Source organism: Pyxicephalus adspersus, chromosome 4, assembly GCF_032062135.1.
Source record: "Pyxicephalus adspersus chromosome 4, UCB_Pads_2.0, whole genome shotgun sequence".
Lineage (NCBI taxonomy): Eukaryota > Metazoa > Chordata > Amphibia > Anura > Pyxicephalidae > Pyxicephalus > Pyxicephalus adspersus.
In genome coordinates this window covers 138,281,076-138,306,536 of record NC_092861.1, presented here as the reverse complement: position 1 = coordinate 138,306,536, position 25,461 = coordinate 138,281,076, and the positions used below count along the sequence as shown (strand labels likewise).

General features: G+C 38.8%; 1 protein-coding gene across 1 annotated transcript in view; it reads left to right on the top strand.

Annotated features, from left to right (window-relative positions):
- PLEKHH2 (pleckstrin homology, MyTH4 and FERM domain containing H2) overlaps positions 1 to 25,461 on the top strand; it is a gene marked incomplete in the record, with an annotated part of 89,305 nt that overhangs the window by 19,320 nt on the left and 44,524 nt on the right. The window contains 1 exon segment of the mRNA XM_072409778.1: positions 21,563 to 21,625. Within this exon segment, the coding sequence (XP_072265879.1) occupies positions 21,563 to 21,625 (63 nt within the window).

Genomic DNA, 25,461 nt, shown 5'->3' with positions numbered 1-25,461 from the left:
AATCAAGTTGCATTAAAGTTGGCATCTTATAATATGTGCTCATAGGCAAAGGAATGTAAAAATTCGGGTTCACTTCAAATTCAGTAACTAATAGCAAACAATCAGCACTCTGGATGAAGCCAGTCTAGTAGAGGAGTGATTTTTCTAGGTTGTGATGGTTACTCTGCAACTTTTTAGAATAAAGCCAATTTTTTTCTTCTCAATAGAGCAAGGCACGACAAAACAAATGTTATTTTTCCAGCTATTGTAAACCCACAACACAAAGATCAAATGTCACTGGAACCACTGACCATGTTCTGTTAGTAAAACAAATTAGGGGGAGGATGAGAAAACAGGTCCCTTTCATTGGATTCTGAGCCTTTACTAATACCAAGAATGGGGAGAATCCCAGGCATGCTTAGAACAAACACTGGACAGTTTGTTTTTGTTGACTATTGTGAGACCTAAATGATGTTAGACAAACATCCCTGATATTGTATAGATATATTAGTCATTAGTAGAAGCAAAAGGCATGTTGAAACCTAAACTGCAAGGGTATTAGGCTAGGTACTCATTGACAGCTGGCTCCACTGCTTTCCATGTGTCTATAGAAGTTGTGGACATCTTTGTTTTTATATGGGGTGCCCTAAGTGCGGAAAGGCAGACAAAATTTGCAGTGATTGTAATGCTTCAGAAAGCCAGCACAGACAACAGGCAAGCAATAGGAGATGGTCCAAGACTACGGACATGCTACACGAGATTGGCAGAGATTGCAGACCGCTTTAAAGGATAGACAAAGATTGCCGACATGCTATATTTGATGGCCAGAGACTACAGACATGCTGCAAGGGATGGTCTTAAAACCACCTACTAACAAACAGTTGGAAAGGTTAATACCAGACAACCCATAATATAGTCAATATTATATATATAATAAAAAAAGCCTACAGGCATGCTACAAGGGATGGTCAAAGCCTACAGGCATGCTACAAGAGATGATCAGAGACTAAGGGAATTCTACAGCAGTTGGTCAGATGTTACAGACATGCTACATGAGATGGTCAGTGACTGTACATATACTATAATCTGTGATCAGAGACTGCAGACATGCTAGAAGAGATGATCAGAACCTAAAGCAATTTTGCAGGAGATGGTCTGACACTACAAACATGCTACATGATATTGCCAGTGACTGTAGAAATGCATTAGATGATCGGACACTGCAGACATGCTGCAAGAGATGGCCAAAACTGCAGACATTCTACGTGGAATGGTCAGAGACTGCAGATGTGCTTCACGGGATGGTCAAAAACTGCAGGCATATAACCAGAGATTGTCAGAAACTAAGGACATTTTGCAGGAGATGGTCAAAGACAGCAGACATGTTATGATAGATAATCAGAGACTGCGCAATTGCTATAGGGAGCTGACATTCTAGAAAAGATTGTCAAAGACTGCAGACAAGCTGTAGGCCTGTAGGGGACCTGGGGACATGACATAGGAGACAGCTAAAAACTGAAGACAAATTATTTGAGACTACTGGAGATCGCTGCCATTTGCACCTCCTTTACAAATCAGTGATTCCACATTTTTTGATCTCTACAGATCCTTTAAAATTGCATATTAGATATTTATTTTCTTGCATTAAAAAAAAAAAATCAGTACATATAATGAAAAGGAATACACAGCACAATAACAGTGCGATAAGGTGGATAAAATAAAATAAATACATAATATAAAACAAGGCATAGAATAGCCTATAGTATAATTTTTAAAACAATTTTTTGCACAGTGGGAACCTAGGTAAAGAAAACACAGAATACTGACCCCAAGGGCCACAAAACAAATGCTAAAACATCACAGATTAGGGTCACAGATTGGATATTAGGGGTCACAGCTTTTTTTTTTTTGGCATGCAAATAGTAAGCAGTCAGACTATGTTTGATGAGCCTTTCAAGTTTAGAAAAAAAAAACCCAAATACAGGAAATAACAAAAAATAATGGTGAACTTTTTTTCTGAAAACCACCTACTAACAAACAGTTGAAAAGGTTAATAACACACAACCAATAATATCACTTCTTAAATAGAGCTTTGTAAAGTCTATATTGGCTGACAGGTTTAGTGTAGAGCAGGAGGGATCACTATGGGCTCTCCCAGGAGCAGGGGCCATTTGTAAGTGTGATCCCTATGACCCCCTGTTCCCACAGCCCTGGATACAGCTGTAAGTGCTTGGTGCGGTCTGTAACCACAAGTATTACATAAAACAATAGAAAAGAACAAGTAATTATAGGGGCCTCAACTCCAGAGATATTAAAACCACACGCAGAACTTTTTTATATTTAAATAGTACAATGTATAACCCCGCAGAAGCCACAATTCTCATGAGAAGATCAACCTAATTGGCTTAGATACATTTAACACATACAACTTATTTAGTACCGTGATCATGGTATCTAATTATAGTATAGCTAAGAACCTTCAGTTTACAGAAACACATATTTTTTACCCATTATTGTTAAATACAAAAAATATTATTTGGTATATCTTAATTGATTGTCAATTTGTTTCTTATATTCTGTATCATATTTTCCTGATCCTAAGTTATATGGCTGTCCTCTTTCTAGATCAGGGGTGTCCAATGCCATTTATAATAATTCTTTAACAAACTGAAATAAATTTATTATTATATGGCTTATAAAGGATAAGTTTAAGGCCTTTAAGGAGTGGAGATGGACACTCCTGATCTAGATTGGTTGTACACTCATGCGAACATTAGATCTTTATTCATTAGGAGCCTACAGGTGATAATCCAATTTATTAAAAACACAAGGAATTGTGCTTTGCAATAGTTTATGGGCAGCATGGTGGCCCAGGGGTTAGCACTCCCACCTTTGCAGCACTTGGTCCCAGGTTTGAATCTTGGCTAGGGCACTATCTGCATGGAGTTTGCAGGTTTTCCTTGGATTTAGTCCAGGTATGCTGGTTTCCTCCCACATTTCAAAAACATGCAGTTAGGTCCATTGACTGCCCCCAAAAAAGGTGTGTATTAAAGACATCTGACTATGGTAGGGACATTAGATTGTGAGCTCCTTTGAGGGACATTTAGTGACATGACTATGGACTTTGTACTGCGCTGCATAATTTGTTGGCACTAGATATTATTAGTAACAGTTTTAAGGGAAGTGTTTGTATTTTTGTTCTATGCAAAAAGGCAACATTTCCACTTTAGGTTATTTGTGCAACTGATGTCAGTTTTGATGTGAACGTTTCTGCTGGGTGAAAGTAGCAAAATCAAATGATCTTCTGGTGGGCGAAGGGCAAACTTTCTTTGAAGTGTGCAAATGTTCTGGCATTTCTGCAGTTTATTGAAGACAAATCTATCCAATTAAATATTGAATATTGAGTATTTTCTCATTTGTGTGAATGTTTTTTGGTCTATTTTCTCTTAGAATACTCTAGGAACATTTGATACTTTAAAGTGGAACTAAACCGTAAAAGCTAAAAACTGTGAGCAGGCAGCTCTTTATTGCAGAAAGGTATGTCCCTTCTGTACAAAACTTTTCTGTACAAAACTCTTACCTGCTTGCTTGCAGTCTTTTGTGGTGTGCATGTAAGCTCTTCTAGGCAGGGTCCTCTCCTCCTGTGTCACTGTCAGTAATTGTCGGTCATTTGCAACCCCTATTTAATGTACAGCATTGCGTAATATGTTGGCGCTATATAAATCTTGTTTAATAATAATAATAATTTAGTCGACACAAACATCAATAAATATTAGTGGTGCATTGTCCAAGAAGTAAGGGTTTGTACACATGTCATTTGGTTCTAGCCTGATACAAATAGTCAGCTCATCTCGGGTGGGAATCTGACGTGTGTACGTGTGTGCTGTGTGTACAGCACTTGTTCATTTATACCAGTGATCAGTTCCAGCAACAAAAATTTAACATGTGTATGCAGCCTTAAATATGCATTTTGGATGATGGTATCAGCAGAAAAAGCATATTTTAGGGCAGGGGTGGGCAAACTTTTTGGACTACTAGGCCATTTCAGGAGGTCAATGTGTCCAAGGAAAGGTTTTTCCAACCCTGACTGCTAGCGAGGAGCCTCAGTATTCTGCTCATCCACGGTGTAGTCTCTGTACATGTGCACGTACTTGGCATCCAAATGCCCTTTAAGATTCGACCGCTTGAAAGTACTGTTGGCGTAGTTGCACACTAAACACAGGGCTTTGTTGCCATGTTGGACGAAGAATAATTCGTCAGTCCAATCAGGGTTGAAGCTATGACGTTCAAGGTCAACCTTCCAGAGACTGGTAGCTGCACGTTGCTTCTGTTCTTTAGGCATTTTAATTGGGGTTACTGTGTGGGAACTCGATGATATTGCGGGAACTCGCGATAATGCGACAATTCAATTAGGCCGGATCCAACAATAAATAACTAGGGGGGCGTTAGGCCGGACTGGAATACTGGCTAGGCTGTATCTGGCCTAAAGGCCTGAATTTGCCTACCCCTGTTTCAGGGCTTTTGCATACCTGCCCACCATTGACTTTGTTAAATGTTCCTCTGTGCAAATTATATTGTGAACTTTGTGCAGTGAAATGAAATCTGAAACAATGTCATTAGCCTTTAAATCCTTTATTCTATGAACCACACAACAGCTACCCTTATGTATTAGAGATTAGGAGAGGAGAAGGTGTTTATTGTTTAAATGTTGAAAGCTGCTCAGGGTGATGACACTGCTCCTTTATTGTGACTGTACTAACCATAGGAAGTGTTATTTGAAGAATTTCGGTGTAAAAACAATGCTAAAAACAAGGAAAATTACTGCTGCCACCACACCTAAAATCTGGTAAAACTGCTTAATATTATACTATTCCTTTATTTATTGTTTTATTATATTACAACTTTGGTATTAGATATGCCTTAAGCATTTGGAAATAAAAAAAAAATATTCAAATATAAATTACACCAAATTAGAATTGTTTATTTATTATACCTTAAAGTAGACCTATTACCAAAAATTTAATTTTAGCTGATAGGATTTTTTTGTTTTTATAAAAAAAAATATCTTCATTCCAATTCCAGGGTTCTCACCACAGTAAGAAAGATAATGTTAACAAAAATTGTAATCTCACAGCTTTGGATGTCACAAACTCCAGGAGGCTACAGGATTCTACACTGGGTGCTATGGCAGAAGTGCCCACTCTTGTTCTGTACATGTGTGAGATTAGGCACTTCTGCTAGTGACCAGTGTAGAATCCTACAATAAAAAAAAAAATTCTAAGAAATGTAAAGGAGCAAGCAGTCCAATCACCCAAAATATAATTTGGACCGTGCTGGAGGCTGGCGCTGAGGATCTTTATGACCTACATGACTGCCAAGCAGTTGACCCTACTATGTGGGCAGCCAGCAATGGTAATAATCTGCCAAAATGCATTACTTTTTAAACACATTGCAATGAATCTGACCGGTATGAATGGGCCAACAACAGTGTAGTGTGAAGACATCATCTACAGTTTTCATTCAGTTTATATCCGGTCCGTCTTCACATTGCATAGCTGTTAATATACCTAGGCAGATTGTAGAGTCAAGCTGTAATATGTGTGGCCATCTACTAGAGAATCTTTCATGACTGATTGATGATAGTAAGTATGGTGTGCGTGTGTGTGTGTGTGTATTTCTATTTTCTCCCTAAGATTTGAATACAGTTCAAAGATTTATGTCAAGGACAGGAAACAGCAATGTGGTTAATTCAAGAAAACATTTTGCTCTTGTTCGCTGAGATGAAAACAATTGCTGTGGGATTGCTTGTTGAGGCTTGTGGGATTCCTCAAAATGAAAACAATCTGTAGGATTCTAAATATTTTTTCTAGTTATAATTTACCGAAAAATTACTTCATAAAGACATAATGAGGCTTATGTATTAAAATGAACACAGAGGAAAATACATTTCCTGCTAGTGTTTCCTGTGGCTGCCAATCTGATTCCAACTGCAATTTTTTCCAATGTAGGGATTGGTTAATGTTTTATAAATTTCTAGTATTTAACTAAAAGACCTTTGCTAAGCTGAGGTTTTTCACTAAACAGAAGAAGTGGTAGTTTACAGAACTTCCTGGTATACAGTTATGAAATCAGAGGCGTTTTAATGGGTGTCCAGTTGGCATGGACAGCAACATTTCAAGGGGTTAGCTTGGTTTCGATTTGTGGGGCAGGCTATTCATGTCCTGACCAAGGCTTTTATATCCTCCAGGAGCAACCTTAAACCCCACTGGCTTAGTAATGTAGCCAGGATTTCAAATTGGCATTGGGATGAGAATATTATCAAGCACTGCTTTAGTAGTGGTAGCCCAGTTCAAAAATGTTTCTAGCCGAGTAGTGCCAGAGCTCGTGGTAACAAAGAGAAAACAAAAATCAGAGGGACATTTAGGGAGGGTTTAATATCAGATACATTGGGTCCAAGGTATTGAAGATCTCCAAGACTTGAGAAGATAGACTATCATGGGAAAAACTCAGTGATCCAGCGAACCAGGAATGCATATATTCAGAATTAACAATATTTATGAACTAGTAGCAAATTTTTTATTTTTAAGAAATCCATTCCAGGTTTGCTAGATCACCCAGGTTCTCCTATGACAGACTTGGTGAGCTTTGCTTTAATATATTAGGTAAATGACGGTCTAAATCAGTGGTCGCCAACCTTTTGGATCTCGTGGACCACTAAATTTTTTGGACTTCGGACCGCGCATGTGTGAGGAGGGGAGTGTCAATCAAAAGGGAAGAAACTTCCCCCAGAGTGACGTCATGATGCCAGAACCTGCCCACTCTCCCATCGCAGGCTCAGTCAAGAGACACAACCCACCCCCAGCTGCCACGGCTCCACGGCTCTAGCCTGACCTTGCTGCGCACCAGCCAGAATTACAGACCACCAAAATTTTCTGGCGACTGCTGGTCTAAATGATGGTCTACTTGAAAGTGGACCTGTGCATGACCATTCAGAGCAAAGCAATGGGTTCACTTTATTGCCCCATCTCCACATACTTAGGCTTTTTGACTATCCTGAGGTTACCCTAAGCTGCCTGAAGCAAAGTAGGCAAGCTCTGTGTAAACTTTAGGTTCCTTTAGCTCAGTGGTCGCCAACCTTTTCGGACCGGCAGACCACTAAATTTACCTGCTCCGGACCGTGCATGCGCGGGGAACTGGGTGTCACTCACAGGGGAAGAGGCTTCCCCTTTAGTGATGTCATGATGCCAGAACTCGCCCACTCTCCCATCGCAGGTCTGAGCCTGTGTCCAGAGACACAACCTGCCTACTTCCCTGAGCCTGGGATCTGTACAGGAGGCATAACCTGCAGCTCTGGCCGGTGCCCCCCCCCCCATCGGGGTCCTTCTCCTGACCCCGCTTGAGGGCGCACTGGCCAGGACCACCAGTTAGCTTTAGCCAGTCTCTGAGACTGTGTATATTCCCTGCCCCGTGTGACACTACTGGGTCAACTATCAAGCATACCCCATAGTAGTGGTCCTGACAGTTGAAATGTACATTGGAGAAGTCAAGGAAAGGTTGTATGCTGGTTGAAAGAGGGGCAATAAAACAAGCCTGTTGCTTTATCCTGTGTGGTCAGGTTTTTGTGAATACAAAGTGGATTTCTTTCATTTGAAAAATTTTAAATATTGCTGATCAGGGTTCTTCTTTACTGTAAGAACCCAAAGCATACATCTGTTCAGTTTCATTAGACATTGTGCTTTACTGTTGGCGGAGGATAATTGCGATTTTCTACATTTGCCAAAACTAAAATCTGTCCACAAGGATTGCAGTTCGTAATTTTAGTGTGAGTTCATTATATAAAAAGCTTTGTATACCTCTGACCTTCTAGTCTTATAGCTGAGCTAACACACCAGACCCATAAAATACCAACTCTGTGGGTTTCTCTGCCATTGGCAGGATGCCCGCCCTGGCCATCCCAGCCACCAAAATATGAAAACATAGAGCGGCCATGGTTACTCATTAATTTCAAGGCTGCCGAATTGTTCTATATTTAGATGATGTGCAAAGAAAAAAATAAAAAAACAGTTCAGATAAAAGAGTCGTCTTGTGTTCCAGTGCCAGGATTTGGAGGCCAAGTAAAGGTTTTCGGAAGTTTGCTGCTTTTTTCAAATATCCCCCATAAGAGTTCTATGGGAATTGTATGAGCGTATTTTATATTTCCTGAATTAAGGACGCTCCCTTAACTAATTAAGGTTATATACAAAAACAATTTGTTTCCTAAAATGTGCATATTCACTGTTTAAAGAGACCCTGTCACCAGACCATTCATTTTGACAAAAATCTTTTTATAATAAGATGGGATGAAATTAAAGAGTTGGCATCCAAAATCCTGAGTAAGTTGGCCTGGAGCTTGACTAGAGCGGAGGGACACATGACAGGGTGAGTAGAAGGACAGGCTGTAAGGGGTTAATAATAATAAAAAAAAAAAAAGTGCGGGAAATGAAGGGCGGGAAATTTAAATAAAATGCGTGAAAAAGGGAATTAATGATTGGTAGAAAAGTTGTTATGGGAGGGGGGAATTGCTGTATAAAGGAAAGAGGTTGGGGGGAGAGGGGGTCAGTTTTACCTTGAAGTTAGCGTTCTCCCACCCTCCCTCCCTAATAAGATAGTTTGGGGGTAGTAATGTCATGGCGGCTTTCTTTCATAGGGTCCATGAAAGGGTTAAAGTTATTGGAGAGAAAAAAATAAAGTGGGGTGAGGCACGGCAGTATTTGGGCCTCTGGGTACAGGGTGGGCCTCGCACGACACTCGGTTGTCGTGGGGGCCAGGTGGTTAGATGTGTGCATCCGCTTATCGTCCCTGAGGCGGCGGGAGGGCGGCTGGGGGCCGGTTTTAATGAGCAGAAGTAATTTTTAATAAATGGAAATTTTCATGGACCTATGAAAGAAATGATTTGGTGTCTGAAAAATGTTGTAAAGAAATGTTTTTATGTTTTTGGTTAATATATATATGGATATTTTTGAAAATGTTTAAATAAATGGGGCTGCCATGGCCAATTTAAATCCAACAAAAAACTGGGTCTTGTGTGTTTTTAATTGTTAAAAAAGTTAAGAGTAAAGGTGGGATGTGTGGAGTGGGTCATGGCTAGCAGCATGGAGGACTCTGCTCTACCCTAGTCATGCACCACCAACTGAATGATATATCAGAAGCCACAGAAGATTCAGAGCTGTCCTGTGACACTATATTATTGTTCTTTTCTTTTCCCCTGGCAGCTACTTTAAAGGGACAGAGATGCTGGGCTAGTACAGAGAGTAATTAGAAGAATAAACAGGCTGTGATGTGCACAAACATAATGGACTGTGCTAGGAATCCAACTCTCCCAGACTTTTGCAATTGCAATTTTGCAAATTCTAAGAAAAAAAACTGAAAATGAATAATTCTGCATATAAGCATTTAAATATATTTATATTTATTGTCTGTGTTTTTTCGCTCTTTAAAGCCCAACTGACAAGTTTTCAAATGTTAATAAATCTTTGAAAATATTCTATGAGTTAATATATTCCTATTTAATGTATAGCGCTGCATATTATGTTGGAGCTATATAAGGACTGTTTAATATTATTAATATTATTAATATATACTAAAGCAGTTTCAAAAAAACCCGACTGAGCTGGTGCTGGAAAGTAAAGCAAGAGCCATACTTTGAGATGCCTGCTCCATCGGAACGGGATCTATTATTATTATTATTAGTATTATTAATAATAATAATAATAAACAGGATTTATATAGCACCAACATATTATGCAGCACTGTACATTAAATAGGGGTTGCAAATGACAGACAAATACAGACAGTGACACAGGAGGAGAGGACCCTGCCCCAAAGAGCTTACAATGGTTGTAAAAGCAGAATGTCATTAGTGGTTCACTGAATGATTGTATGTGTCACCTGGAGTTTCCCTTTAAATCCCTGCCGAAGCGAATACAATGGCACCAAATTCCTCGTAAAACTCATCAAAAGGAATTTGTGAATAGCCTGTGACAAGGCCAATCACAAATGGAGATTGTGGAATTTGGCAGTCAACACACTGGTCATAGGGATGCCCTTTAATCTGTAGAGAAAGCTACCTGGCTGGATCAGGGGTTCTTTCCTGGGATAATGGGATTTTGGAATGTGCATAGAAAGCCATGAGACAGTCACACACCACAGCCTCTGTCACTAAAACAACAAAAGTTGTCTGTGAAAAAGTGCAGAGCGAGGAGCTACCAGATCACATGACAGAAAGCTTCTGTTCTAATTAACTGAGAAAGCAGTGAAAAACTCTTCAGTGCAAGCTAGAGAGCTGTATTTATTTATTTAAAGGTTTACAAACATAGTCATATAGCAGGAGCACATGTCACACCTTTATTTTCAGAAACTGTTTACACTTCTGTGAGCAAATGCAGAATGCTGTTAACATTTTTTTAGATGTTGTTCCTTACTTTTACACAATTACCACTGTTACAATTCATTGATTACTTTCTAGGAAACTTATTTATTTCAACTTGCTGTTGTGACAACTGCAGCCTGCTGGCCTCAGCTGTTAATGTGCCTTTCCTACTTTGTATGGCACAGTGACCACTGGATCTGGCTGGTTTGTTTGCAAACAAATCCATGTTGTAAACATAATTTGCTGCTTTGGTAATCACATGGTTGGGAATTACAATTGTCTTAGCAGGAGGACTAAGCTAAGGAAGATTACCCTACATATTGTAGGTTAATTATACAAGATCCTTCTGATCTTGTAAATAACGTTTACAAATGCCATAATGTTGATCATATTTATGTGTATTTTTGAGTTATATATTTAAATACTTGCCTATTGTTTTACAACTGTTATTCACCAGGCTATTGTAACTTCAGATACTTTCCGGCAATCTACCTTGCAAGCGTGACAATACCCCTGAGGAAGCCTCAAGTAGGCGAAGTGCGTCGGGTGAAACCCCGACAGATGTATGCAACCGGTGATTGTAAATTAAGATTACCCTGGAGTTTGTGGGTACCTATTGGTTTCTTAAAGATTTGCAAACATTATATAGTGGCTTGACTGTCTAGAGCCAAAACAAAGGCTATTGAAAACAACATTTACCTTTATATGCCAAAAAACCCTCTCTTTGCCTATTTTCTATACCTGTTCCAATATATATTGTGAATGTCTAGACTGAAAAAATATAAAAGGATATCCAATACTCGGGCCTGCAGGCACCCATCAATGGGTACCTCTCTGCTAGGACCTTCTCACTAACCCATAATCTTTTTTGCCTTACAATAGTTGAAAAGTAATTAGCCTACAAAAGTTATGTCTGATTATTTTCTGATTACGGCATAACAAATGTGTGCTCAACTATTGAATCATGCAGGTCCACTGGGCTGAATGGTTTATCTAGGAGCAGCCTGTGGATGTAGTGTTTTGTCTTATTTGTTGCATACTTGTGTCAGTGATTTAAAAGGGAATATGTGATGAACAAATACTGTGTGACTGTACTCATGTTTTTATGCCATTATAAATAAAACATTATTATTATTTTTTAATATTATTATTATTATTAATAATAATAATAAACAGGATTTATATAGCGCCAACATATTACGCAGCGCAGTACATTAAATAGGGGTTGCAAATGGCAGACGAATACAGACAGTGACACAGGAGAAGAGGACCCTGCCCCGAAGAGCTTACAATCTAGTAGGTGGGGGAATTACCACACAATAGGATGGGAGATATGTAGTGGGGAGAAGTAGTGACGGTTTCAAAAGACAGAAGGAGATGGGTAAGCAAGTTTGAAAAAATGGATTTTGAGTGCTCTTTTAAATAGGCAGAAAGCAGGAGTAAGGCGAAAAGGACAAGGAAGACTGTTCCAGAGAATTGGGGCAGTTCAGATATACATAGAGTTATTTCCTCTTTTTTAACATTTATTTATACAAATATGTAAATAACATTGATATAGTTAATCACATCAAGCTTTGCACTTATAAAGAAAGTTGCTGTCCACATAACTCAGCTACAACATAGCTTCTAATGTCTCATTAATACATTCTTTAGCAGTCTCAGAAACATACATTGCATTACCATTATTTATTGTTTTGAAAGGACCATTTCAGATATTCGGTGGAAAACTGCATGAATAGACACTCCCAGGTGCATGGCAAACTGCTGCTATGCACCGAGGAGCAACAAATCACGCTGCATGTTAGCATGGTTGCACATGTTGCCCTTTTCTTTGTGGTGGGGATATGGTTCTCCAGAATAGGAACAGCAACAGCACAGCCAGAAGGGACATTTTGATTCCGGGAACCATGCCCTAACCCCACCACAACATCAGTACAAATATGTGCAAGGGCATGCACTGAGTGGATCCTAACCAATCCCATAGAGTTGTATGGGGATGATTAGGAGCATGCTGTACAGCTCTGCAGTTTACTGCAGTTCTGAAAGAGAACTTTTTTTCTTTAGCAAATCATTTTTTTCACTAATTTACCTTTAACTTGTCTAGAAACCACTAAATCCTCCTACTTAGTTCATATTTATTTAAAACCAAGATCCTGATTTGCAGATATCTTCATTTATTACCTAACCCTAGTGCAGGAACCTATTATAAGAAGAAGTCTGGTGCCGTCTTATCCTAGTTTACAGATGTGCCTGGAAATTACCATTTTTCTTTTTAATAAATAATGCCCCTAAATTGACACAATGAGCCAAACTTTGTTCTATTTTATTAAAATCTCTTCATCTAACAGATGGTTGACATTTTACAACATTAAGTTTCCTTTATACTAAAAACAAAGCTGAATTTATCATCTACAAAGTATAAAGAATCCGCTCCGTTGAGATAGTAACCAGATATGAAGCTTTTGCTAGGTTACCAATCCTGAAATACAAACACATTTTCCATTTACTGTCAGAGTTTTATTTTTATCTTTTTTTGCCTGTTTTTTTTCCTGGATTTCTATTTTTGTTTGAACTTGCCTCTGTTGCCTCCGATAATGTGCGACCACCACCAAAATAGATAGAGTAACATTGGTTATGAATCACTTAGATAAGGTAGCTATTCGATAGTGATTCCTAAGGCAATGATGTCATTTGATCAGTGTTATTTTATTGTTTTTTATGTTTTATATATTTGTTTTCAATATTTACTTTCCAAAAAAACATTTTATATATATATATATATATATATATATATATATACATATGACAAAGGTTTGCCAAAGTACTATGATTATCCAAAAAGCACAGCAGCAGCAGAAGCAGCCTTCCTGGAGGTTCATGTTGTCTGTTGACTTTTTCAACTTAATTTTTATGTGTGTGGATGTTAGCTTGAGATATTCAGCTTTACACCTGCAAATTGACAAGTATGCTCACTTGTGTGAGTATTGCCTTAAATCCTAATTGGGTCTACTCTTCTATTTATGGGCAATATGTGACACTTAAAGTTTGCCTGTGTTGAATTTTGAATTGACTTTAGTTGTTGACCTTTTTTGTCCTTTAGAAATAATTCAGTTGCCCTGAACTTTAGCTATAGCCCTGACTAGGTGTTTGTCAAAAATTCTGATTTTTACATTTGGTTCTGATCATTCTCTAAAAGACCTTTACCAACTACACTTATGTCCCATTCTTTAGAACCAACTGCACCTGGCCAGATACAAACCTTAGCTCTAGTTATATACCTTGACTGCTCCACATTTCCTAGCTCACCTTTTTCTAAGGAACATTCTGCTTTTAGTGAATTTATATTCCAGCATTTAAGCGGTAGGGTACCTAAGTACCAGTGTATGTACAATAAAAGTTATCAAAAGTTGTCTGACGTAGGTCAAATGCACCTCATAGTGGTCATCTGGTTTCAACAAAGACATGGCCCTCACGTTGGCTTGTCAAATTTATCATACATTTTAAGAAGAGCGCCTATGTTTTATATTTTGTGCTTTCTATTAGACCATTGCCATTCCATGTCAAATGAGAACCTCAAATTTAGTGAAAAGAAGCTCTAGCCTAAAGCAAGGACGTTTTTTGGGGGATTTATGGGCTGCTATGTTCAATAGATCATCCTGGAAGAAGTGTGTAGTCTAGGTCACACACAGAAGATGAAGGTAAAGTAAACATATAAACTAACTTTTTCTTTACAGGTAAAATTGTGTCAAGAAAATAAAAGTCGGCTTATAAAAAGTATTGGAAATGCAGATTGATCAAGCAGGCACATTTAGGTTATCCACGGCCAAGGTTATCCACGGCCTGTTGTAATAAGTCTTTGGAAGTCATTTTTTAAAAATAGTAAGATGGCTGAGTGGTTAGCACTCCAGTGCTAGGTCCCAGGTTCAAATCCTGGCCAGGACACTGCATGGAATTTGCAGGTTCTCCACGTGTTTGTGTGGGTTTCCTCCGGGTACTCCTGTTTTTTCCCACATTCCAAAAAAATTGTGCAGTTAGGTTAATTGGCTTCCCCCAAAACAGTCCTTAGACATTAGATTGTGAGCCCATTTGAGGCACAGCAAGTGAAATGACTATGGACTTTGTACAGCGCTGCATAATATGTCCGTGCTATATAAATACTGTGTAATAATAATAATAATCTCATCAATCACCTTTGAAATATACCCACCTATGGCCAACCATAGATCACACAGATTTCCATTTAGTTGGCAGTAATCCAAAATGACTCCATCACCGCATGTGTGGCCGCTTTATACACCATTAGTTCATTAATCTCTTTTTTTTTTCGTGGGAGAGAGAAAGGAGGTTGGAACTGAAATATCACACATAGTACATAATGTTTTCTAGCACGGGATCCAAATAGTTTTCATGTAACGCTGAAAACATCTAGGTTTGTTTGAACTTAAAAGCCGGCCTGCTACTTCTCTGGTAATTCTGACAGGCTGAAGAATGCATAATGTTTAAATGTCAAGGAAGGGGGGTGTTTTCCAACTTGTGATGATAGCATGAGAAACAAAGAGGCTCTTTCTCACACATCTTTTGTTAGATAGAGCTGGCAAGTAGATTCCTGATCTTTTGATGGCTCACTGACTTCCTTTCAATTGCTGCTGGTAACTTGATAATAACCCACATACTTTACAGAGTGTGTTGGATGGATTGGGGGAAGAGAAAGATAGCAGGTATTACCATGTATGTCGAGCATGCTATGAACATCAATTATTTATTTATTGAGACCAGTGGCATGCAAGATGTGATTCTCAGGATGTTCCATGTGCTTTCTGCTTCCTTGATGGACTGCTCAATAAGGGGTGCATCAACCCAAAACTATTATTTTCAGTTATAGGTAGACATGTGTTGTCTAAAGGGAAACTGTCAAAATCACAAACACCCCCTGCTGTAACTTGCCCTTCCTTTTTATTAATATTGATGATTAATAAGCCATATTTATAAAGTGCCAACATATTACGCAGCGCTGTACATTAAATAGGGGTTGCAAATGACAGACAGATACAGACAGTGACACAGGAGGAGGAGAGCTCCGAAGAGCCTACAATCTAAGAGGTGGGGAAGCAGCCTACAATAGGAGGGGGAATATGGAATGGTGGGTAAGTAGTGAGGGTTTTAGGAGACCGAAGAAGATAAGAAGATTGAAAAGATGGGTTTTAGGGCTCTTTTAAATGAGCAGGAAGTAGGGGCAAGCCGAATAGGACGAGGAAGACCATTCCAGATAGTTAAGGCAGCTCTAGGAAGGTCTTGGAGCCGTGCATGACATTAGTGGGTCATTGAAAGAGCAACAAGAGGGGCTAGGGGGGTATTTTCCTATCAAGTCAGAAAGCTAAGTGGGACATTTTAAGATAAGCTGGATTTTTACTAGAAATCAGTGGTCTCCAACCTTTTCGGACTGGCGGACCACTAAATTTACTGGCTCCGGACCATGCATGCACAGAGAGCCGGGTGTCACTCAAAGGGGAAGAAAGTGATTAGTGACGTCATGATGCCAGAACCCACCCACTCAGACCTGCGATGGAAGATTGGGCGGGTTATGTCCAGAGACACAACCCGCCCATTTCCCTTAGCCTGGGATCCGTAGGGGGGACATGGCTCGCGGCTCTGGCTGGTGCGTCCCCCCAGCGGGGTCCTTCTCCTGAACCTGCTTGGGGGTGCTCCGGCCAGAGCCACCAACATTTTCTCGGTTGGCGCACCACCAGTTGACAACCACTGCTTTAAATGACAAACAGATACAAACAATAACACAAGAAGAGAAGATGAGCCTGTCTGAAAGAGTTTACAATCTAAGAAGTGAGGGAAATAGGAGGGACATCACTAGTGCCCTGCAGTGACCAGTCACCATGTACCAGCCAGTCAGGGTGGAGAATAAATCACATGCTCAGCTATTTCTAGATGTTTTATTTTTACTCGTTTTTCACTACTAGTGACCAGTAGATGTGAGTATGTAATGAGATTTGCCCTGAATGAGGTTTCCATCTGAAATGCTTTTTTAACACTATAAAACTGAAATAGACAATTGTGAATAGGTTCTGAAGATAACCTGTACTGATAGAATACGAAGGTTTTCATAATATACCTTATATTTGTAGAAAGAGTAGCATTCTGTTCACATAGAACACCCTTTACTGTGTTCTAAAAAATGGGTATTTGTTTCAACCACAATAAGGTTGCAAAGTGAATCTCCATGCAGCTGGCAGGTCCGGCCACTTTGTTTCACACTGACTGCTGTCATACAAGGGATATCTTTCAATGCCGGTTTCCAATGTTTACATAGCACCTCCAACAGTTATTTCCATATAAGTGAGACATTCATTGTGTCATTAGTCAATTGTGTCATTGTGTTTTTTCCCACTTTAGAATTACCTTGAGTCTGCTAAAATTATATGATGTCAGTTTTGCAGTTCTTAGTACTTCTTTGCAAACTTTAAACATAATAATTACCAAAGCTGAAATAAGAGTTGAAGTTTAAACTACTAACAGTATATTACAGTAGTTATGCCATTATCAATACCCTATGATGGGTGAGTGTCAATATAGTCTAAGCAGGCTGAATTTACATACAGACCTGTGGTATGCTGAGCTTTTATAATTGAAAGAACTAAAATTCAATTAAAGAAATGAACAGACTAAGGACGGGGAGAAAAGGGCTAGATGTTGGATGTCCTCCAGCCAGAAAATAAGATCAGATATATCTGACTTGCTTGCAATATCCATCGCACACTGTTTAAAGCTTATAGTATGCAGTAAAAGTACAGAGAAGCGCTTTTAAATTTCACGGAGAAACCTTTACAACTGTTCATGATGGTGAGGAATTTAAAGCTAAATACCAGGCAAATACAGATAATATACATTTAAGAAGGGCTTTTTTTTCTTGCCAAAGAATTTGTATTTCTGTCAATCCAGTCCTGATAATTATAAATCTTTACTTGAAGGGGTGATACTGCTTTCTCGGTTACATTTATAGACTGTAGGGATACAAAGGTGGCCTCTCTCCACCTGCTGATGGCACAGTGAAAGAGCAGCCAAAGGCTGCTTAGCTCATCTCATTATTCATTCTGCTTAACCCACCTTTTAGCAAGTTTTTGGCAGCACCTTGACATGCATCACACCTGGCTTAAACCCAGTCCTGACTCTCCCTTTTCCCAGTCTGAATGCCAATATACAGAACTTGAGAAGTAGGGATGGAAGCCTCTTTGTTTTTCCCAGAAAAGTTTTACTTTAGTGCCTTTTGTTAACTTTAAAGCTGAACTAAACCTGTGACAATTCACCTATCCCCCTTTTTATCACAAGGTGCTTCCTTCTTCACTTCCCTAAGACGATCTTTGGCCATCCTAATTGGCAATGCAGGGATAATGTCAATCAGTATGCACCAGTCAGTAAAATCTGAGTGCTGGGTGGTAATCAGGCTGGCAAGAGTAGGTTTTGCAAAAAAGGACTTTGTCTATCCCTTTCTGCAATAACCACCTGCCTGAATTATAAAAGTTGAAAGTGCGACTTTAGTTCCATTTGCTATAAAGGTTAATATGTGATTTACTGCAAAGAAAATGTGTTACATTTATTTTCCCAACCCGCTGGTTGTTACTGTGCTCCCTCACCATTTTCTAGTTGTCTTCCTTGACTGCAGTGCTTGGACTTGTACAGCTAATCACCAGACCTGAGCACTGTCAAATGGGTGGGGTATGGGGTCATATACTTTGTGTAAGCTCCAATATGGACCTTACTGAGAGGTCATTCATCAAATCTCTGATATAGTAACAGAGCGGCTTGGAAGCACAGGGAGCATGAGTTTTAGTGGGGGGGGACTCATTTTTCTCAAGAAAACCTGCAATTTTCCTTTAAGAGTTGAAAGTCTGACAACACTTGAGTAAGGAATTGGCTGTTTAGAGCTACCTTAATGAGTGATAAGGACTTGAAGTCTCTTTACTGCATGCAGAGTTTTTCCAACATAGGATATATTTGTATAGTGGAATTTATACTTTACTCTCATTATTGGGATAATTGTAGGAAGTTTGAACTAGGTATATTTGGTCAAGGTTTCCCATTTTCATTCAAGGTTCCATGGAACCCCAGGGTGCCCCTTAAAACAGTTGTCGACAACCTTTTCAATCCCACGGACCACTAAATTTAACGGCTTCAGACCGTGCATGCTCGTCACTCAAAGGGGAAGAAACTTCCCCCATAGTGACATCATGATGCCAGAACCCGCCAAGAGACACAACCCGCCACTAAAATTAGCTTCCTTTATTCATCAGGTTCATTGGGCCTAAGATCTGTTCTACTGATTTTGCAGCATGAACTATCAGCTTTAGGTAACATACTAAAGTATAATTTGGTGGGGTAAGTTGCAGCTGTAAGAGATAAAAAATAACATATCAATCTGTTAGAACCAAGGAGGAAAGGTAAAAGGCTAATGGCTGCCCATAGTAAGCAACTGGTTGGATCTCACCAGGCATTTTTGGCAGAAAGCACTCTTATATTTTTTCTAAGACCGGCATAGACTGTGCTCCAGATCTTCTGGATTTGTTAAGGTGGTCAATCAGATCTGTGTGTTTTCGTGTCTTTTCATTGAAGGATTATGCTGCATATTATGGTCAAGTAATGACAGTGTCTGCCAGCCACATCAGAATAGCCAAATTTTTGGCAAGTCCTTGTCTAACAATATTTTCCGTAATATTTGCTTGAGTGTGCTTCTTTGTCACATTCCTCTTTGCCAAAACCCCCCAAAGCATGGTCAGATTGTAAAGACATAAACAGCTTTGTCTGCCAGATAGTGTAAAGGGAATTTTTATTCTAAGATTTTTTTAAATCTGAAACTGCAGAGCGGTATAAGGGATGATTTTACTATTACAGTAAGTCCAACAGGGATAGTAAATTCACGTGTCGCATAGGTGGACATAGAAACTGGTGCATAAAGCTATCTCATCTAAGGACTGTGGATTCCTAAAGCACAATACTTAAACCTAAACGTTAAAAATCCTAAATTACAAGACTACCGTCCACTAGTTTCTTTACCTGTAATGTTTAATTCTTTTAATATTAAATCATCCCGAGGATCTTGCCAGCAGAATTACTTTTACAAACTTCTTGTTCTAGTCTGAACATCATTGTTACCCTAGGATGAGCTTTCCTGCTATGGTCGTAGGGTGACACATCGGCATGTAAAGCTTGATAGCCACCACGGTAAACACTAACTTACATAAAAGATGTGCTAGACTTAATGAGCAGTCCAGAGTATCCTCACCATGTCACTGACTAGAGACATGCAGGAAAAAAACCCACCCTGTAGTAATGTTCTGTCATTGGAGATCTTACTATGGTGTCACAATACAATATTCTATTGTAGAGATTGGTGTTATTGGTATTGCGGTGGTGGTAGAGGGTCATGTGGTTCTAATGGTAGATGATATGATTAAATTTCTTGTAGTGGGGATAATACTTTTGTAATACTTTATTGCTAGCATTGTTGTAGTAGTGGATACAGTACTATTGTCATCATGCTAGTGATATTGTATATTGTTGTAGTACATTCAGTAGAGGATATGATTAAAGAACTACTTTTGGCCTTTTGAGTCTTCCGGAAGTCCAGTGAGCTTGCAAGTTACAGTTCAATTTGCAACATTACTTTAAGCATTGTTATTAGCCTTGCAAAGTCCACATTTGTCCTAGGGACAGCACTTCTCCTTCTCCATTAACACAACAATACAGTGAGTAGTACAATGAGTGAACATTGTCCCCCTAGGTTTACAATATTACATTATGCTAAATGATTATATATACATATAAATTATGTTGCATTCCTTTTTATGTATGATATAGTCTATTACATAAATGAATTGTATTATTGTACTTTAAGTTCTTTAGAAAAACACAAGGTTGTGCCATGTTACCCTAATATGAGGCCTAAAAAGTACATATTATAATTAATGTGACTCTGCCAAAGTAAATTTAACATGATGATAACTAACTTTTATTACATTCACTTGCACTGTGATGCCTGTATGCTTTTGGTCTTGTGGCCTCTCTGTGGGTTTTATATTTGGTAAGTAATTTCACTGAAAATTCATATGATGAAACATTACACTCAGTGTCTCTGGGTATTTATTATCTTGCAAGGGAAATAAACCATAAAATCAGTAATGTGAGGAATACGTAAGCTGCAGACCAGATGTGCTACTGAGAACTTGGATGGTCATTTTAATGATTTTGTTTTGTTCAGTTTTATTCTGTTACGTAAAACTATACCTAGGGTAATCATAAACAATTGTTCCTTAAAATATTGTTTTTATTAAAAATGAATAATACATGTATCTCCAGCCATACCACAAAAGACATTTAACCTTTCTATTAATCATGTCAATGGGACAGAAAATGATAGGAAAACCAAAATGGTACAGATGTCAGATGCACAGACTTTAAAGGTATATCTTATAATGGGAAATGATTTGTCAATTGTCTGAGAGGAAACTTCTCCATACCATTGACAGATTTCCTTTCACTTCCTATTGTGGCCCCAATAAAGCAGCTTCAAAAGCCACATAACATGCAAGTAATAGTTCAGTAATAGTACCTTGATTTCTTGCACAACAACTGCAGAAAAAGTCCTAAAAGTTGTGGTTAACTTGTAAGTATAATCCTTATTTTCTTATATCTGTTATGTTCTAATTATCCATATATAAAGTAGAACTATTGAGCTGTTGTAGACTTATCAGCACCCAGAACTGTTGATGATAATTTGGATTTGTGAAGGGGTTTGGAGACGTTAGGCAATCCATTGGATGTTGATAATCTATTAATTCTAATTAAAAAGATGGATGCAGTAAAAATATATCTAAGGGCAACATTTTATGCAAAAAGGTTACATTCAGCCCCTGGCAATCTTAGGTTTTGGCATCACTGCTTTATCATATTGTTTTGTATCTTCAAATTGAGGTCTACAATTTATGTTGCTTCATATTTGAACTGCAGATTTCCATTCTGTTAAACCATTCATGCATTCATCACATAACACACAGAAGCTTTCATCAGGCTCAGAAGCCCATTGATAATGTCATCCTTCTTTACCAGGACTTCAAAGTGGGATTGTCTAAATGATTACCTAATAATCAACGTTTATTTCCCCTTGTGCAGATGCAACAGCTGGAAAGACAAGTGATTGATGCAAATCGGCGGGCAGAGCAAGCATATGAGCAGGTAATTGCAAATAATGTCTATGTGATAATTGTCAGCTGTCCTGTAACTGAAATATTATATTATGTTATAGTAACTACGCAAAATAAAGCCCAATGTATGTTTGCAAGAAGCATCATGGTAGTAGTAGCACATATACAGTTAATATTTTTTAAGTTGACTAGGGTAGTCTTGAATTAAATCCTTCTTAATTTCTGATGGAGACCTTAGAATGTGGACATGGAGGTCTAGGCTTTCCAAAGCTTCCCACTTTGGGCAGATTCACTGTACACAACCAATTTTTTGGCTGAACATTGCAGGCTTTAGACCTCATATAGGGAACAGAACCATTGGTTACAATAGGACTTGTTTTTGATAGGCAATTGTTACTGAAAACAGATAATGAGAGATTAGGCTATTCTACAAACTGCTGGAGCATTTTTTTTTCTATCCATGTTTAAGGGGGGTTTAGTCTTTTTTTTGGTACATTTACGTTATTAAACTTCTAAAAAAAAAAATAGTGAGAGGCTGGCACATGATCAGGTCCAGGTTTGTTAAAGGAAACTTCCATAACCCCCAGATTCTGGCTTAAACCCAACGCTAAAACCTAACATCCCTTACCTCTTCGTCTTCAAAAGTCAACTTCCCCAATGACTCCAATGCATTTTGAAAATATGGCAAATAGTTGCCAAAATTAAACTCAATGGTGGGAGAGTTTGGGTTTTTTTAGGGACTGTGAAGAACTACAAGAGCGATCAGGGAAGCAGAGCTGACAGCTCTGCTCCCCTGATTGCTCTTACACCCCTTCACTAGTTGAATGTGTTCTTGGATAGAGTTTCTGTATCCAAGAACACAGGGAGTCCTGTGTTCCTGGCTAGAAAAAAACCCTATCTAGGAATAGGGATAGTGCTCCCTGATTGGCTGAGGAAAGCTTACTTTAACTAATCAGAGAGCACTGAAAGTTTTGAATGGGGAGACTTGTCCCCATTTAACCTCTAGTGCCGCGGATCGCACACTGTTCTCAATAAATGCTGGCCGCTGCCGCATTGGGAAGATCCCCGGGGCACCAGAGGCTAAATGGGGATAGGTTTCCCCATTCATTCACCTCTAGTGCTCTGTGATTGGCTAGGGAAAGGAAAATCCTGATGTCGCTTGAGCTGTCATCAGGGTTTACCTTTCCTCAACCAATCACAGAGCACTAGACATGATGAATGGGGAAACTTATCCCCATTTAACCTCTAGTGCCTGGGGATCCCACACTGACAGGAATCATCCTGTCATTGTGGGATAACCGTTAGTTAGTTACACAAATCACACACATTCATTAAATTACTTTATCATAATTTTTCCCGGGTTTTTCGGGTCGGGTCTATCTGAATTCGAACAGCCATATTCGGGTCGAATATAAGGACAACCCGAATTCGAACACCAACACTAGCTACCATTTAATGTTAATTGTGTGAATCACTTAATAGAATTTGCCATGACATTTGTTTTTTGGAAAATGCTATTAGGTTGGGCATACAGTAATCCTAAACACGGCCAAATAGAATGTCACCAGGCTGTAAATGTGGAAACTCATGCCTTTATGATCTCAATCCAAGTCTGCTTCCAGCTGTTACTGGAACTGTTCTTGTTTTGTGGATTTATTATGGAACTTTTGTGTTGGCATTTTTTGGATGTTGATTTTCTGTTGTGTTGTGACACTTAAAGCAGACCTTGTATCAAAATGCAAGATCTGCTTATACTGTACACCTTCACCTGTCATTAAACATACAAACAAAATCAAACTTAAGAAGATCCAGAAGTATGTGTATTTATAACTTCAACCCCAGATATCAGAAGACTCTGCTAGGTGAAGGTGACGGCATTGGACTTTCTCAGAGGATCTTGGAAAGCTGAGGATCCCGTATCTTGTTAGACAACACTTTAGTGGAGTGCAGGAGTTTTTTCTTGTATTTAACTTTTCTAGAATCTAGCCAAAGTCTTTGATGTCACCCTCCTCTAGGTACTGAAGATGTAAAGTACAATCTAAGGTTATTATATTGCTTTAATTTTGTATAATGTTTTGGTATTGTTTAATGCAGAATTTTTGATTGGATGAGTTGATTTGGTTAAAGTCAATAAATTGGCCCTGCACTGTTCTGCTAATGCATATTAGTATCAGCTTTACCCTTCTTCATGTGACTCTATGCAAATGTAAGGTTAATACGGAATACAAAATAGTTACCCATTGAAAGCGGGTTAATCAGAAGCCAAAACTACTCTTGTTTTTACTGTGCTGCCCACGAGAATGGAATTACTTTGCACCCTCAGCAAAAGAGTTATCTACAATAAACTTTACCCACATAAGGAAAAGTTATTCACACAGGGGATATTGCTGTACCCTCTCTAGATAATATTGCTTTTATCTAAAGTTTCTACTTTAAATATTAATTGGCTGCATGTCAGTTTTGCAGGACCCAAAGCTTTGTTTTAAAGGAAAAGGGGAGTGATGGGTGGATGAGAATTTATGGATCCTGTTAGGCAGTAGTGTAGGCCTAATCACATGTGCAACCACTGTAACCCAAATTCCTACACCACTGGTCAGGGAGAACAGTAAAAGTAGTCACTAATAAATGCATTACAGAAATGGGTGTTGAGAAAAAAAAATTAAAGTGAACTTTCAGTTCTCCTGCCCGACACATGCAGGCATTGTATGGGGGCATCCTCCAGTGCAGTGTTTCTCAACTAGGGTTCTGTGGAACCTTAGGGCTCCTCCAGAGGTTGCTAGGGCAATCATTGAACAATGAGCAATTTGTGGCCCTGGAAGTAAACCCAAAACAAAAAAAAATCACACTTACCTTCAATCCCGCAGATCAGTCCATCTGTGAGGAAATTTTTTCCATCGGGTAGGGCATGCGCAGAAGGAGCAGCCAAGAGCCTCCCGGAATGCGGGATGTAGGTATCCCAGAAGGCTCTGCGCTCCCATTCATTCTTGATTGCCTAGGTGATCAAGAATTAAGGGAGCAGTGCACAAACAAAATCTTTACTTTAAATAAAGGGGTTGTCTACCCTTTTATGTAAAGTAAAAATTCTGAGTTTAGGTACGCTTTAAGTGAGATCAATGATTTTTTGGCTATCTGTTGGGGTGGCATTCTTCCCAGCAATGTAAGAGACATTCATCCCCCTGACCACCACACTAACATAATGTGAGATGTAGAAATAGCAATTATAGTAGGGGTTTCCTAAAGACCTGAAAGGTATTTCAAGGGTTCCCCTTCTGATTCCTGTCTTTGTACTCATACCTCAGTATCTATGCATGGAAGTAGTTGGAAACTCTTTATTGCTGTCTCTATTTCTCCATCTATCCCTACATAGCAGCAGTGAAAACTCTGTGAAAATGTACTTTACCCTTACTGAGTCATCTGTGTATAGAAGGAATAATATTTTCACCCTCTAGCCTGATTGCTTTAAAATATTTTTTTTTTATTAACTGACCTTTTTTTTATTAGCTTTAAAATAAAAAGTAATAATACTTCCAGTCATCTAGGATTGGATAAGTGATAACATTGTATTTGGGCTGGCTTTTTGTTGATCTGAGTTCAAGAGGTTAAGATTATTTTAAAACTTTCAGACTTAAAGTGTATGTTGGGACCTATGTAGATAGGCTTTAAGTTAGTAAAAATCTTTCAAAATGAAGAGAAATCCCTTCACAGGTGGATACAGGTGAAGCCTTCATGAAGCCTTCACTTTAACTCCAAAGGTTTTGTTTACCCATTATATTTTTTACCAGGGGATAATGGTCACTAAAGCTACGTACACACTTCCAATTATTATCGTTGGAAAACGAACGACGAACGATCCTGCACGATATCTAC